The 17,873-nt window shown below is 44.5% G+C and overlaps 1 protein-coding gene across 10 annotated transcripts in view; it reads left to right on the top strand.

The window, feature by feature from the left end:
- Positions 1–17,873, top strand: part of ASAP1 (ArfGAP with SH3 domain, ankyrin repeat and PH domain 1) — a 975,348-nt gene that overhangs the window by 693,710 nt on the left and 263,765 nt on the right. For all 10 annotated transcript variants that reach the window (XM_029592039.1, XM_029592032.1, XM_029592035.1 and 7 more), the window contains one exon: positions 13,063–13,130. In XM_029592039.1, coding sequence (XP_029447899.1) covers positions 13,063–13,130 — 68 coding nt within the window. The remainder of the gene's footprint in view (positions 1–13,062; positions 13,131–17,873) is intronic.

Here is a 17,873-nt window from a genome sequence, read left to right as displayed (position 1 = left end):
CTTATGCTCAGATAGCTATATTCCCCAGCCACAGAAAATACCTTCGCTTCGTGATGGGGCAGGCCCAATACCAGTACAAGATGCTATCTTTTGGGCTGGCCTCAGCCAGTCACAATTTCACCAAATGCTTAGCAGTGATGGCTGCGTACCTCAGGTGTCGTATGGTGCACATTTTCCCGTACCTAGACTGGTTGATCAAGAGTGACCCTCACACAGGGGCAATGACCATTTTAGCCCTGACAGTGCAGACTTTGCAATCCTTGTGGTTTGTAATCAACTTCCCGAAGTCTCACCTATGCCCATCTCCTCAGCTGGACTTTATAGGAGCCAGACTGGACACAGCGCAGGCAAAAGTGTTTCTGCCCCACAATCAAGCTCTGGCCCTCTCCTCTTTGGCAGCTTTTGTGCGCAGCATCTGGCAGGTGACGGTCCACCTTCTGCTCCATTTGTTGGAGCTTCAGTCCATGTTATCCCTCTCGCCCACCTGTGCATTCAGAGGGCACAATGGACCTTGAAGTCGCAGTGGCAACATGCTTCCCAGGATCCTGTAATCTGTCTCTGTCACCTAACCTCTGAGAATGTCTGTCTTTATCCTGATGGGAAAACCTCTCCAATCTGGAGCGGGGGATTCCCTTCCAGGCTGCCCCGCCTCAGGAGGTCCTCACCACTGATTCCTCTCCTCAGGGCTGGGGAGCCCATGTGAACCGCCTCCACATGCAGGGTCTCTGGACTGCCCACGAAGCACACTGTCAAATAAACATCTTGGAACTTCAAGTGATCCATTACATCCTCTTGACGTTCAGGGACCGGTTGTCGAGCAAGGGAGTCCTGATCCAGACAGACAACCAAGTGGCGATGTGGTATATCAACAAACAGGGAGGTATGGGATTGCTCCTCCTCTGTCACGAGGCGGTACTTGTATGGTCCTGGGCTCTGGCACAGGGGATGTCACTGCACGTGACATACCTACCAGGAACTCTGAATGTTCTGGCAGACTAGCTGAGCCACTCCTTTCAACCGCACAGGAGGTCCTCAATCTGGAGATGTGGATCTCTTCACCTCCCCAGACAACAAGATGAGCAGCTTCTGCTCCCTGTCACCGGGAGGCGGACATCTGGCCTGCGATGCCAACTCATAAAGTGACCTAAGGGCTGTACTGAGATGTGAGCATCAGCGACACACCGATTGTACGCACTACCAGCACGGAGATGGACCCTGACTGAGCTGGTTTGAAGCCCAGACTCTGAAAGACTGACTGGGGGAAGGATCTGCTGTATACCTATCCTCCTCTCTTGCTCCTCCTGAAGACCCTTCTGAAGCTTCCACAGGACGGAGGGACCATGATCCTCGTGGCACCTTATTGGCCCCGCCAGGTCTGGTTCCCTCTCCTTCAGGAGCTGTCAGTCAGGAACCCCATTCGGCTGCGGACGGCGCCCAATCTGATTACTCAGAACCAGGGCACCCTGCGCCAGCCGAACCTTCGGGCGTTAGCCCTCACATCATGGATGTTGAACACCTAGTTCTTCAAGCCCTAGACCTCTTGGATAGTGTGTCCCAGGTGCTGGTGGCTTCTCGGAAGCCTTCTACCAGGAAGTCTTACAGTTTGAAATGGAGAATATTCTCCTCCTGGTATGTGGGGTGTGCCTTGGATCCATTCACCTGCCCCCTTCCCAAACTGTTGGACTTCTTGTGGCATCTTTCCGAGTCTGGGCTTCAAACCAGCTCAGTCGGGGTCCATATCCGTGCTGGTAGTGCGTGCCATCGGTGTGTCGCTGACGCTCCCATCTCAGTACAGCCCTTAGGTCACTTTATGAGGGGTCTGCTCCAGTTGAAGCCCCCTCTTCGGCCTCTTGTTGTGTCCTGGGACCTCAACATTGTCCTGGCACGGCTCATACGTTCTCCCTCCGAGCCATTGCGCTCCTGCAACCTGAAGTTCCTCACTTGGAAAGTGATATTCCTTGTGGCAATCACGTCTGCTCGCAGAGTCAGTGAGCTTCAGGCCTTTATTACACCTTACAAGAAGTTTTTTCATTATCATGTGGTCTTGCATACACATCCTAAGTTCCTGCCTAAAGTTGTGACTGATTTTCACATCAATCAGACCATTGTTTTACCCACCTTCTTTCCCAGGCCTCGTTCCCACCCAGGAGAATGGGCCCTTCATGCTTTGGACTGCAAGAGGGCCTTGGTTTTCTCTTTAGAATGCACAGCTAGTCACAGGCAGTCCACCCAGATCTTTGTGTCCTTCAATACCAATCGGCAGGGGATGGTGGCGGGTAAACGGACTCTTTCCAACTGGGTGGCAAACTGCATTGCCTTCTGCTATGCACAAGCAGGCCTTCAGCTGAAAGCCAAGTAAAAGCTCACACTATGTGAGTCATGGTGACATCGGTCCCCATCCTCGAAATCTGCCACACAGCAACGTGGAGTCCCCTTCACACGTTTGCGGCCATTATTGCTTAGACAAGGATGGTCGACAGGACAGTGCTTTCAGCCAGCAGTTCTTTGCAATCTCTTCCAAGCCTGAACCCAATTCTTCTAGCCTAGCATCCCTGCTTGGAGCTAGTCAATCCCCTGCCAACCAACAACAACTCAGTTATTGTGCCCATTGGCACCTTGATTGGTAACTTTTGGTCTCACCTGCTACTGGGAGCAGCCTGGAGCTTGGTATTCACCCACACGTGAGGACTACCATCCTGCTTGTCCTAGGAGAAAGCGCAGTTGCTTTCCTGTAACAGGTATTCTACTGGGACAGCAGGATGTTAGTCCTCAGAAATCCCGCCTGCCACCTTGTGGAGTTGGGTTCTCCCTCCAGTTTGTTTTATTTTTTCACTCGTATTTTTATCTATGTTACGAGACTGAAGGGGGACCTCATGTGGACGCATGGATACCAGCATGCTGGGCATGCTCAGTGTGCTGGTCAAAGCTTCTAGAAACTTTGACAAAAGTTTTCCATGCCGGGCTCCAACGGATGATGTCCTCCTTATGTGAGGACAAAATCTGGCAGGACTCTTCCCTCACTGGTATCATAATGGTCCCTCCACAGTCGCATGTCAATGAAAGGACCAATCCACCTTCTGCTCTACAGCAAGCCAGTCACATCTTTATTCAGGGTATGTCGCAGATGTTTAGAGAAGTGTTTGGCTGCATGCTTACCTCCTCCCCCCTTCAGGTGCTGATGTCATCAGCAAATCCATTTGCATCTTTATTTAGGATGCCATGTGGTGCAGATGCTCCCTTGCCTTCCTGCCTTTCCCCCGCATAAGTGTTGTGATTGGCTCTTATGTTTGCTGTAAGAGCCAATCACAACATTTATATGGGGGAGAGGAGAGACCCAGTACATCGGAGCGAGGGGTAAGTGACTGAGAGGAAAGGGAATTGAATGGGAAGGGTGAGTGACAGGGGAGTGAATGGGAGTAAGTGAGTGACTGATAAGGGGAGGCATGGGAGGGGAGGGAAATGGAGGGAGTGACTGAGGGGTGAGTGGGAATGAGGGATGAGTGAAAGGAAAGAATAATGAAGCAAGTGAAAAGGTTGAGTGGCATAGGGAAGGTAAGGAGATTGACTGGGAGAGTGAGTGATAGAGGGAAGGGAAAGAGGGTGAGGAGATTGAGTGACGAAGGGAAGGAAGGTGACTGACTAAAGGTGAATGAGAGGGAAGGGAAAAGGGAGAGAGCAAGTAGAAGTAAGTAAGAAGGTAGAAGGTTGTGTGTGTGAGAGAGGATGAAGTTTGTGTGTATTCTCTTCTTTATCCCAGGACAAGCAGGATGCTAGTCCTCACAGATGGATGACGTCACTGACAAAGCCCTATCGTGGGAAAACTTTGTTAAAGTTTCTAGAAAACTTTGACTGGCCCTGTGAGGCCACTGAGCATGCCCAGCATGCCATGATATTCTCTGCCACAGGGGTCTCTCTTCAGTCTTCGTTTTTCCGCGCTGCAGTAGGCATTGCGGAGCAGGAGCCGTTGCGAGTCTCTACTGACTAAAAAGTCATATTTTTTCAATAGTATTTTCTCCCATCGGGATCTCTCGGGGTTTTTCACCGGCTGGTGAGTACCTCTGTCTCAATTTTACTCTGAGTGAAATATAAATTTTCTCTCACGAATTCCCACATTTTGTCATCGGTGGCTGTCAACCCAAAATGGCTACGGGCTTCAAAAAATGCCCTATATGTAACCGGACAATGTCCATCACCAACCCACACCTCGAGTGTGTGATGTGTCTCGGTGAAAATCCCGATGTCAACACTTGCCCAAACTGTGCGGAGATGACGGTAAAAGGAAGGAAGCTCGTCAAGAGAAAATGGAACATCTGTTTCATCTCCAACTTCTCCCATCTCCCTCGACGTCGTCGAAATCGTCTCCGGCCGGAGCCACCAAACGTATCCTGATCAAAAAACATCGTCCAGAAGGATCAGGGGATCATCCGTCTCCAGCTTCGTCGACAGCATCGATGAAATCAGTCGGGCAGCACAAGACAAAGCATCGACACCGACATCCATCGACATCAGAATCATCTCTTCCCTCGGAAGAATCGAGTGCAAAGCGGCCACAGCACCAAGAACGCCGGTTCCTTCAACACCTGGGCCTGTTCAAAAGGAAACATCGATAGCTGAACCTCCACAGGGCTCTGTGGAGGATTTGCCACCACAGCCTCCGCTACCGCATACAACTGCTCTGACTTCATCAGTTGTAACGCCGGAATTGTCTGATCTTATCAGGCAAGCGGTTATCCAGGCTCTTAAGGAGCAGCAAGCAACTCCGGCGATCCCGCCGATGCCGGTGCCTTCAGCACCAATGCCGGTGGTAACGACTATGTCGGTGCCAGGATCGAGCTCGATACCCGCACCGAAGCTGATTACTGCATCGACATCGATTTATGCACAGATACCAACGGGTTCATCGGTGCCGACATCGATACCAACACCTTTACCGTCTTCGACACCATTACTGGCACTTCCATCAATACCGGCATTGATACCAACCTCCATGCCATCGATGCAGCCGCCGTCTGGGGATCCAGAAAGGCACAATTTGGCATTTTTTCAAAGTCTCTTGAAAAGATATCAAGATGTTATCGATGCCCTTCCACCAAAACCATCAGAGGACACTTCTCCAGGAATACCCTCTGATGATCCGCAACCAGGGCCTTCGGGCCTTTATCAACCACAAAGATCTTCCCCGCTCTCTCCATACAGGGATGATCCAAATGACACCTGGGAGGATCAACATACTGATATATCCTCTGAGGACTTCATGTCGGAGCCTTCACCTCCAGAGCAAAGAAAAAAGTCTCCACCAGAGGATTTGTCTTTTACCACTTTAATTCAAGAGATGGCGGATACCATACCCTTTAAGCTGGTTGCAGAAGAAGATACAAGGCAGCAAACTTTGGAGGTGCTTCCATTTGTCGACCCTCCAAAACAGGTATTGGCTATTCCAATACATGAGGTACTGCTGGATCTCCAACATCGTATCTGGGAGCACCCATGTTCTGTCTCTGCTGTTAATAAACGAGTAGATACAACATATCAGGTACAGGCTTCTCCTGGATATCAGAAATCGCAGCTTCCACACCAATCCGTGGTAGTGGAATCTGCTCAAAAGAAATCGAAACGTATTCGTCCACACTCTTCAACCCCCCAGGTAAAGATCAGAGATACCTCGACTCCCTGGGTAGGAAAGTCTTTCAAGGGGCTATTCTGAATACCAGAATTTCCTCTTATCAACTCTACATGACACAATATCAGAGGAATCTGTGGAAGCAGATGGAGAAGTTCATCACATCCTTGCCACAGCAATCCCAGGAAGCAGCACAGGCAATTATACATAAAGGCCTGGAGGCGGGGAAGCATGAAGTAAGGGCGGCTTATGATAGCTTCGAGACAGCTTCCAGGACAGCGGCTGCTGGAATTGGTGCTAGGCGTTGGGCATGGCTTAAGGCCTCTGACCTTAGACCTGAGGTCCAAGACAAACTTGTTGATTTGCCATGTGTTGGGGACAACCTATTCGGTTCCAAGGTCCAAGATGCCATGGCACTACTAAAGGAACATTCTGAGACCTTACGCCAACTGTCACAAGTTCCACAGGAACCCTCTGCACAGCCATCTCATCGTCCTGCCAGACACGAACCCAGACGCCCATACTACCGTCAACGACATTACTACCCTCCAGCATCGAGGGGCAGAACCACTAGGCTGCAACAACGTTCCCAGGCCAGACAACCAAGGACTGCTTGCCCTCAGCCTCCGCCACAGACAGGACCTGCTGCTGGCTTTTGAAACACAGACCAGGGAACAAATCCATCTCCTCAACCCTCGAGCAGATTTACCAGTAGGAGGCAGAATATCCTATTTTTATAACCATTGGGCAAAAATAACAACAGACCAATGGGTACTTTCCATCGTAGCTCGAGATTACAAACTCAATTTCCTCTCAATTCCACCAGAATCTCCGCCAAGGACACATCTGCAGAATGAATGTCACATAATTCATCTAGAAGCAGAATTATCCACCTTTCTGAGAGCCAGAACTATACAACTGGTGCCCCGGACTCAGCAGGGCAGAGGATTCTTCTCCCATTATTTCCTCATTCCAAAGAAAACCAGAGGCCTACGTCCCTTCCTAGACCTCAGAAATTAAATTTCTGAGGAAAGAAAAGTTCAGGATGGTTTCTCTAGGCACCATGCTTCCACTTCTTCAAACAGGAGATTGGCTTTGTTCTTTGGGCCTTCAAGACGCTTACGCTCACATTCCAATATTCCCTCCCCACCGCAAATATCTACGCTTCATGGTCGGTCATCAACATTTCCAATACAGAGTACTGTCATTCGGACTTGCCTCTGCTCCCAGAGTATTCACCAAATGTTTGGCAATAATTCCAGGTCACTTGCACAAGGAAAGTGTCCATGTTTTTCCCTGTCTAGACGACTGGCTCATCAGAAGTCAATCTCAACAAGGAGCTCTCACTTCTCTCAGTTGAACAATTTCTCTACTTCACTCCATGGGTTTTCTCATCAACTATCAAAAATCCCATCCTACTCCGTCTTACCTACTTCAATTCATAGGTGCAGACTTAAACACTATCCTATCAAGAGCTTTTCTACCGGAGGATCGCGTAAAGACACGTTCCCTCTGGGCAAACTACATTTACTCACAGAAACAAGCGACAGCTCATCAGTTTCTAACCTTACTAGGCCACATGGACTCTACAGTTCATGTCACTCCTATGGCGCGATTAGCCATGAGGGTAACTCAATGGACTCTAAGATCACAATGGATCCAAGCCATTCAACCACTACATTCTCCAATTCAAGTCACCCACCAGCTACGTGCATCTCTACAATGGTGGGCGATCAGGGACAACTTGTGCAAGGACCTACCCTTCCAGCAACCAGTCCCACAAATAGCGTTAACTACAGATGCATCCACCTTGGTTTGGGGAGCTCACATAGACAATCTTCAAACCCAAGGAACCTGGACAAAACTCGAAGCAACATTTCAAATCAATTTCCTAGAGCTTCGAGCTATACGTTATGCGCTTCATGCGTTCAAGGACTGCCTTTCGCACAAGACTGTTTTGATTCAAACGGACAACACAGTAGCCATGTGGTACATCAACAAACAGGGAGGTACGGGCTCGTATCTCCTTTGTCAAGAAGCTGCACAGATTTGGGACTGGGCCCTAAGACACTCAGTGTTTCTCCGGGCCACTTATCTGGCAGGCATTCAAAATGTACTAGCGGATCGACTCAGTCATCAATTCCAACCACACGAATGGTCCCTGCATCCCTCGGTAGTGACCAGAATCTTTCAGCGGTGGGGTCAACCAACAATAGACCTCTTTGCGTCACACCTGAATCACAAAGTGGACAAGTTCTGTTCTCTACACAAACTGAAAAACCAGCCAGCCAAGGACGCCTTTGCTCACCCTTGGAACTCAGGCCTACTATACGCGTATCCTCCAATACCGCTCATAACCAAAACTCTAGTGAAGCTACAACAGGACAAGGGGTCCATGATACTCATAGCCCCATATTGGCCTCGACAAGTATGATTTCCCACACTTCTAGACCTCTGTCAGGGATCCAATTCGCCTGGGTGTAGCTCCCAATCTCATAACTCAGGATCAGGGTCGGTTGCGCCATCCTAACCTTCAATCCCTGTCCCTGACAGCGTGGATGATGAAAGCTTGATTTTACAACCACTCAGTCTTTCAACCAATGTATTTCAAGTGCTTCTAGCTTCACGTAAACCTTCCACACGAAAGAACTATTCTTCAAAATGGAAAAGGTTTACTTTGTGGTGCAGACAAAACATTATTGACCCTTTCTCCTGCCCCACAACTTCTCTACTAGACTATTTATGTCATCTTTCAGACTCTGATCTCAAGACTTCATCTGTAAGAGTATATTTAAGTGCAATCTCAGCTTACCATAACAAGCTGGGAGATGCACCTATATCTACACAACCTCTCATGGTTGTGTCTTATGAGAGGTTTAACTCACCTTAAACCACCAATTCGACCACCAGTTACTGAATGGGACCTGAATCTGGTCTTAACAAGACTCATGCGTTCTCCTTTTGAACCCATGAATTCCTGTGATCTTAAATTTCTCACATGGAAAACTATATTCCTCATAGCCATTACATCAGCTAGAAGGGTTAGTGAGTTACAAGCACTTGTCACGTACTCACCTTATACAAAATTCCTTCATGACAGAGTTCTCCGAACACATCCAAAATTCCTTCCCAAGATAGTTACGGAATTCCACTTGAACCAATCCATAGTTTTACCTACCTTCTTTCCAAGGCCTTATTCTCATCAGGGAGAACGAGCCTTAAACACCTTGGACTGTAAGCGTGCGCTCGCTTTTTACTTAGACCGCACTGCAGTCCACAGGAAGTCCACTCACCTGTTTGTTTCTTATGATCCAAACAAACCGGGAAAAGTAGTGGGTAAACATACACTCTCTATCTGGTTAGCAGATTGCATACAGTTTTGCTATGAAAAAGCAGGCCTTCCTCTCCAAGGATGAGTAAAGGCACATTCAGTAAGAGCAATGTCAACCTCAGTAGCACACTATCGTTCAGTGCCAATCCTTGACATATGTAAAGCAGCGGCCTGGAGTTCTCTTCACACCTTTGCAGCTCACTACTGTTTGGACAAACAGGGACGACTAGATTCAGCCTATGGACAATCTGTCTTAAAGAACTTGTTTCCAGTTTAATCCCAACTCCTTCTACATCCAACCTGCTGTGATCATCGGCTGCCTCATTTTCACCAACAATACTTCACTGTTGCTTCACTATAAAATGACTCAGCCTCTAGCTTGCTAATCACCCATCTGTGAGGACTAGCATCCTGCTTGTCCTGGGATAAAGCAAAATTGCTTACCTTTTAATAGGTGTTATCCCAGGACAGCAGGATGTAGTCCTCACGAAACTCACCCGCCACCCCGTGGAGTTGGGTCTCATACCATTTATTATTTTATTTTTGCTAAAGCTTATTGCTACATACGAGACTGAAGAGAGACCCCTGTGGCAGAGAATATCATGGCATGCTGGGCATGCTCAGTGGCCTCACAGGGCCAGTCAAAGTTTTCTAGAAACTTTGACATAATGTTTTCCCACGATAAGGCTCCATCAGTGACGTCACCCATCTGTGAGGACTACATCCTGCTGTCCTGGGATAACACCTATTACAAGGTAAGCAATTTTGCTTTCCCCCTACTAATCCAAGTCTACAATCTTTGGGTGACTGGAAATGAAAAGTTCCTAGGTATGGAGAGTGGGATATTTTTTTTTTTTATCATTAGTTTTAATTAGTGGGTGTTTGATATATCTGATTGATTTTGAGGAAAGTTTAAAGTTTTATTTAATCTTATTCTTCTTAATTATTATTTTATTTTATTTATTTAAGAGGTTTTTTTATACCAAAGTATAGCTAGAGGCCTTCACTCCGGTTTACAGATACAACAACTTCGTACAATTATCAGTAGCTTATCAAATAACTATTGAGTACATTTGACATCAACTTTTATAAACAGAATAGATCAGTGTTTAAGCTATGAAAATGTAGTGGACGAGCCTGGGAGATGATCAATTGTACTTTCTGAAACAAACCAATATGAGAACATTCTATGTAATAGTCTTAGGAGTGAAATTGTATGATTGAAAAAAGTTATGTATTGGATAAGTTATGTAATGTTAACCAATACCATCCTTGAACGTTTGACTGAATATCCATGTTTTGAGCTCGCTCTTAAATGATTTAATGTTACTTTGTGAACTCAGGTGTTCTGGAAGTGAGTTCCATAATTTCGGACCAGCGATGGAAATGGCTCTGTTTCTTGTGGTGGATAGTTTGGCTAGTGGGAGTGATGGTATGATTAGCTGTAATTTATTTGCGGTTCTAGTTGTGTGTTGTGATCTGTGAATGTGTATGACATTGTCTAGGGCTGTGTTGTCAGCTTTATATATTGCATTGTGTAAGATTGTTAGAATTTTGTATTCAATTCTTTTTTTGACCGGAAGCCAGTGTAGACTGTTGAGCACGGGGTGATGTGGTCCGATTTCTTTTTGCCAGATAGGATTCTAGCTGCAGCATTCTGTAGTAATTGGAGTGGTTTTAAAGCCACTTTAGGGAGACCTATCAAGAGAGAGTTGCAGTAGTCAAGGCTGGTGAAAATAAGAGATTGTAGGACGGTCCTGAATTCTTGGTGGTGAAGTAGTGGTTTTAGATGTTTAAGTATTTGGAGTTTATGAAAGCCTTTGTTTTTGTTGTGATGTGTTTTTTGTAGTTTAGTTCGTTGTCGATCCAAATACTGAGGTCTTTTACGTTATCTTTAATTTGGATACAGATGATGTCAATTTGAAGGGAGGTTGTGGTTTTTGATATTGAGTTTTTTCTTTCTATTAGAATGCATTCGGTTTTGCTCATGTTTAGGCATAATTTTAGGTGGTTTAGCATGTTTTTAATTGAAACAAGTGAGATGCTGCTGTTTTCATTGCATCTTCGATGGTGGAAGTAATTGGAATAAGGAGTATGTCATCAGCATACATATAGTAAGTTACACCTAGGCTTGATAGGAGTTGGCATAGTGGTAGTAGAGAAATATTAGAGTATGGCCGATAGAGCAGACCCTTGTGGCACTCCTGTTTCGAGGGGGATGGCTTCCGATGAGTTGTTGATGGAGACTTTGAAGTATCTGTCTTTTAGGAAAGAAGTGAACCAGTCTAGGGTTTTGACTGAGAGGCCTATGTTTGCTAGTCTTGATATTAGACTTTTGTGGTCTACTGTGTCAAATGCTGCGGATAGATCAAGGAGGATTAGTAGATGGCTTAGTTTGTTATCGAAGCCTCTTAGTACCGGTATATTGTTTGAAAGGTTTAGCAGTAGAGTTTCTGTGCTGCGGGTGTTCTATTTGTCATTTGTTTTGAAATATGCATTTTATTAGTATGGTTTCCTCAGTATGGTCAAGATTTGATTTATATTTCTTGACTCTGTTTTATGAGGAATGGTAATATTTCTGTTTTTTATTTATTGCACTGCATGTATGATACTGGCTTTTAGTGGTTTCCAGTACAGTTTTTGTCTGCCCCTAACAGCATTTGTAACTGAGGTGAGGTAGTCTGCTAGCTGAGAAAATACCTTGTACTTGTTGGATTGAAGGTTTTTCTGATTTTCATAGAGACTGCAAGCCATGATTGAACAGGCTGCTTGGAGTGCTAAAAATGATAGCATTTAAGCCTGCTGGATACTGAAATGCCTGCAGCAAGTTGTAGAGATTTGATTGCTGTGTCGAGGAGCCACCGAACCACATCCCACCCCATCCCACTCTCTGGCCCTCATTGCACTCAATAACTTGTAATGTGGCCCTCAGCACAAAACAGTTTGCCCACCCCTGATATAGGGGATCATTTCGACTAACCTGCATAATTGCCAAGTATACAAGTGTTTATATTGTATGTATTATGTAGGAAATTTTCAAAGAGAAACTTCTCAAGTAGTTTCCCTTTGAAAAATAAGCAGCATAAAACAAGCTCATTAAAAGCACTTGTGATTCTTGTACCTTCTTTTTCTGTGAGGGGGAGGAGAGATGGGGAATAGTGTACATGCTTTTCAAAATATAAAGTGCATTCACTTTTTATTCCCCCTATCTTAATACACTCAAATACCCCTTTTTAATGTGGCTAAAAGTGCTCACATTGTGAAACTTGTTCATGTATTTTAGCTCTTTCTGCTCTGAGGAGGGCAGTTTTCTGACAGGATAATTTATCTGATAAATCGGTATTTAACTTTGTAAATAACTGAAAATTTCCTTCCACATGTCCCCTAAATTCTCTAATTATCACATCCACTTACTATTATGATTTTTTTTTACCATTAGTTGCTAATTATTATATATATAATTATCAAGAAATCATGATCTAATTGCTGGAAAATATATGGAACATGCAGAGTTCTAGTAGTTGTATTGATTCTAGAGATAATTGCAAATTGCAATATTTTTTATTAAACTAACCAAAATTATCTAAGATAATGGTGTACATGAGCTTTCAATCCCCATAGGTCCCTTGATCAGATGGTATTGAGGTTCAAACTATGGTTGCCTTCAGTGGTTCTGCAGAATTGCAAGGGAACAACTTAAAGAATATTAGTTGCAACAAATTCAAAGTAAAATGCTTAATGGACACAGGATGGGGTATTACTACTTTACAAATGTGATCTCAAACTCATATATATCATTTGTATAATGTTTATGGTGAGCTAATATTTATTATGTTTATAAAATTTGATATATTTTCATTTCATGCTGTTCTAATTATTGATAATTATGCTAATATGTACCACATTTTGTAATGATTTGCAAACTTGTACTAAATGAAATTAAATTCTTTTGAATTGTGACTTTGAACATTACTAACCTTTCACCTCTTGGAACACTAAGTTAACAATACCATAGTGCCTCTCATTCTTTCCAGAAGTTAAACAATTTTTACCTTCTTAGATTTTGCATCATAAGATTGTTTTATTTAATAAGTATATTATTTTTCAATAGTAAACCATAATGGAGAGACAGCACTAGACACAGCAAAGAAAACGAAAACTTTCCAGTGTGAAGAACTGGTAAGAGATACCAAAAATTGAAGTTTTAACTCATATGAAACTAAAATAAGTCTCATATTTATAATCCTGGTTGACTATCTTACAAGGGAGGCCATCTCCTGAATTAGGAACTAGTCTGAACTATTCTTCCATTTCTATGCGGTAGATTTCTAGAACACAGGTTGACACATTGGTGGGGTGGATGAGTAGATTTCCACTTCCACAATTCCCTCTTTGTATGCAAATAAATGTAAATAGAGATATAACGGGCCCAGAATTCAAAGCTCATTCAGTTATTTAGCTGGATAAGTGGGACTTATGTGGCTAAGTAGCAGCCATTCAATATGCGCCTACATTCAGTGGCCACTGCTTAGCCATATATAAGGCTAAAAGTTACACGCACAAAAAGGCATGTACTGGTTGGATCGAGAGCAGAGTGAGTTAGCCATATAACTTGTACGGCTAACTATTGATATTCAGAGTTAGCTGTATAAGTATATGTATAAGTTTTAGATGTGCCATAGAGCAGTTCTAAACTTAGCCAGGTAGACTTATCTGTGCCACTGAATATTTTATTTGTGAGTTTTTCTATACTGAGGTTTGGTACAAGCCTTCACTCCAGACATCATAACTTCGCCAGATAAATTCTAATTGGCTAAGTTAGTTACACAGCCAGCTTTGAATATCTACCCCAACATGTCTAGCTATACATTTATTTTTTAAAGAAAAAAAACCTAAGGGAGAGTTGTCATTTTTAATTGATATAAGTAATGGCACCTTGATAATATTCAATATAGTTGTATTTTGTGTAGAATTCAAATACATTAAAAATGCTTTAGTTACATGTAGCTTATGGAGAGGTAGTATACAAAACCCATGTTACTCCATTTATCCTTTGTACCCAAAAACCTTCCTTTACAACCAAACTTTACTATAAAAACAGAATGTATGTCATTCTCTTTTTACATGCAGATGCCGTGAGTTACACAGATGCGTCACATAACTTTGTCATGTGTCAGTTTAGATTTTTTTGAAAGCTTTCTTAAAAAGATTGAGAACATGCATAGTGGATCCAGCATACTTTTCAGTTTTGTCTCTTTTCTTTTGAGGAAGAATGACATACCTCTGCTGCCCCAGTTGACCTTTCTTGTCTTTTCCCCTATTGACACTTCATTATTTTCACTTTTTAGTCAGGTGTTCTTATTTGATCCTAGCTAAGCCATTCATCATTTTCAACATTTCTTTGATCCTTGTTGTCTCAGCCTTGATCATAAGTTTTGATTTTGCCAAAATGCATTTAATAGTATCTTTTTTTTTTTCCCCTCATTAAACATTTCTTCTTTAGATTTTGTAGCAACAGTTTTCTAGACCAGGGGTAGGCACTGTACATCCCAAGGGCCAAATCAGGGTTCTCATTGACTTTTATCCGGCCCACTAAACGTTTTAAAACTAGCATAAGGTGCTGCCCGTGGTGTTTGCCAAGTGCAGATGTCGTCAGCAAAGGCTCATACAGACCCCTTTAAATGACATCCAGAATCGCGCTACACCGGATCCTGGCCTTTGTTGATGTTCTGCACCCAAAGTGGGAGAGGAGGTAAGCACAAGGCCAAACTTTCCTCTCCACAAGGTCAGGAGGGCAGGTGAGCATCTGCTGCATGTGGCATCTTGAATAAAGATTACTTCTGAGGGAATTCTGCACAGAACAAGCCTATCCTTAACCAAACAAGCCTATCCTTAACCATTTAATCGGTAACTCTATATCCTTCACTCTATATTTTATGGTTTTAACTGGTATCTTTCATTTGTTCTACTTATTTAGTTTGTATATAAGGTTATGTTACATACTTATTTTGTATATACTACGGCTATAACCTGTATCAATCATCCGTTCCTCCTTACTGTTGTGAAGTCCATATATTTATACTGTCAATCAACTGCTCCTGCTCTCCTTACTCTCCTCCAACCTCCAAGTTCCTGTAACTTTGTCACTTACCTCTTTCTTAACTCTATCAGTAGCACTCTAGCTAGGTTGACTCTTAATGTTAAATTTCCCATGTTTGATGTAAACCGATGTGATATGACATGTGTTATGAACGTCAGTATAGAAAAGAATTAAATAAATAAATAGGAATTTGGAGAAAACCCTGGCATCCGTGAGCAGAGCCCATCCCACTTGTGGTGAAAATGGTGAAGGCCCTGCTTGCTGCACAGACATATCTTTATTCAGGTTGCCACGTGGCACAGGCACTCATCTGCCTGCCTCCCTTTCCCCCAAATAAGTGTTCCGAGTGGCTCTAAAGCAAACACTTATGTGGGGGGAAAGGGAGGTAGGCAGGTGAGTTGCGATTGACTTTTACGTTTGCTATAAGATCCAGTCGCAACACTTTTATGTGGTAAAGGAGAGGAGACAGTGAGGAAAGACCTGGTGCAATGGCACTGGTAGAGTTTCCACCCCCCACAGCAAGGGGGTTCCCATCCCCCGCCAATGAGGAGAGACCTTACGCTGCTGTGAGGACTGGTGAGGGGGAGTAAGGGAAGGGACAGAGGGAAGGAAGGGAATATGGTGAGGATGGGTGAGTAAAATGGAAGGAACATGAATGAGTGGGAAGGATAGGGTGAGTGACTGAGAAGGAGGTGGTGAATGTTAGGGAAGGGAATGAGTGAATGGATGGGAGAGATGGGCTAGTGACTGAGTGAGAAGGGGGTGAGAATGAGGAAAAAGGTGAGGAGTGAGGGATGAGTGAAAGGAAGGGGATTGAGTGGGAGGGTGAGTGACGGGAGTGAATTGGAGTAAGAGTAACAGAGGAAAGGGGAAAAATGGGAAGGGAGGGAAATGAAGGGAGTGACTGAGGGCTGAGTGGGAAATGTAATGAAGGAAGGCAAAAGGTAGAGGGGAAGGTAAGGGGATTGAGTGGGAGGGTGAGTGAAGGAGGGAAGGGAAGTGGGTGAGAGAGTTCAGTGATTGAAAGGGAAGGAGTGTGAATGAAGGTGAGTGAGAGTGAAGGAAAAAGGGAGGGAGGAAGTAGAAGAGAGGAGTGAGAAGAAGAGAGGGTAGAAGGGTGCATGTGTGTGTATAAATGAATGCGTATATGAAAGAGAGAGGAGGAAGGTTGTATGAACCTTCCTCCTACTAATCCAAGTCTACTATCTCAGGGTGACTGGAAATAAAGAGTTTTGTTTTATCCTTAGTTTTAATTATTGGGTATTTGTCTGCCTGCGCCATATCTTAACTTGGGTAGCCACGCCCAGTTCATCATGAAAAGGGGGGGTGGGAGGCGTGAAGGTACCATTCACTCACAGATTCTCCATAACAAATAGAGACAGATTACAAAGTGGCCACAGTCTTATTGCAGGAATCAGGAATAGAATAAAAATCTAAGTACCCGAACCATAACAGGTAACTCTATCAAGCGCCTCTGTGACAGGTTGTGGGTCACCTCAGGACCCAGGGCTCACCACAGCCAAGCAAAGCCCTATCATCCCAAGAGTTGTCCCTCATGGTTATTCCCAGTCAACTCGCCTCACACAAGCAAAGTGACTGCCCAGCTGATGGGGACACCCAGTCTGCCGCTGCACTGGGGCCAACCAACCCCATCGGATTGAAGGATAGTGAACCACATACGATGAACTGCCTCCAACCAGAAACCCCCCTCCTAACTTGGGTACCCCTGTTATAGGGCCCAGGTAGCCATAAGGCTTGCCTGGAACCCTACCCCCAACACAGACTGTCAAAGAATTCAGAAGGGTATGGGATAAACACTATGGATCCCAAAAGGCTAGAGGATGGAAATGAAGACAAGGTTGTATGGGGGTGAATTGCTGGCAGTTACTGCAGTAAGCCTTGATGCTTTTGATGCAACTGCATCATTGCTCTCTTCTTCAGCAGCTAGGGAAAAGGGAAATTGAATTTAGGCAACCACTTATCAGGTAATTGTCTTGGGACCTGATAAGCATGTAAGAAGCAGCAGTTACCCTTAACAAAAGGCATGGGATTATTACCCTTAACCGATAAGCCTTCATACTTTTGATGCAATTGCAACATCACTCCCCTCTTTGACTGTGAGGGGGGGTGGGGGGCAGGGAGAGGAATTGGATTCAGACAACAACCAGCACAGGCCCTGACTTTCACAGTCTGGGGTACTGATAAGCAGACATAAGGGAAAAAGCACATGGCTTATTTAGCCAAATCCATAAGTATAGCACATCAAGAGGCACTGTCTGAATTTTCAAGAAGGCTCATCATCCAGTGAAAATGTTGCTAGCATTAAATTTTTTGAGTTATAAGGCTTGGGATAACTGCACGGAGTGGCAGTTGCTTCCCTTAAGACAAACATGGGGGGTAGCCTGCATGGCGCAGCAAATACTATTGTAAGAAGCTTGCTGAACAGACTGGATGGACCATTCGGTCCTTTTCTGCCTTCATTACTAAGTTACAATGCCTCTTCTCTCCCGAGGAGGGCATCTCCAGCCGGAAGTCAAGCCACGTACAGCTTAAATGGACACCTAGGGACCAAAAAATCCCAGCAGCTGTCTTTTTTATTTATTTATTTATTTTAACACTATACCCTGCCAAACTGGTCTCATTCTGCTGTCTAGATGCCAGTGCCATGCTCACCACCCTACATCCTCAAATAAAGGATCAAATTAGCGCAGGCCTCATGAAAGTACACTGCCAGATTTGCTCTACCTGGGCACTTGCATGCTGATAAGAGATGCATTCCATGTTGTGCCAGCATGATTGCCCCACCTTTCACTATAATAGCA

Source organism: Rhinatrema bivittatum, chromosome 2 (genome assembly GCF_901001135.1).
Source record: "Rhinatrema bivittatum chromosome 2, aRhiBiv1.1, whole genome shotgun sequence".
Lineage (NCBI taxonomy): Eukaryota > Metazoa > Chordata > Amphibia > Gymnophiona > Rhinatrematidae > Rhinatrema > Rhinatrema bivittatum.
Note: the sequence above shows the minus strand (reverse complement) of the source record. Positions and strands in the feature narration are given on the sequence as shown.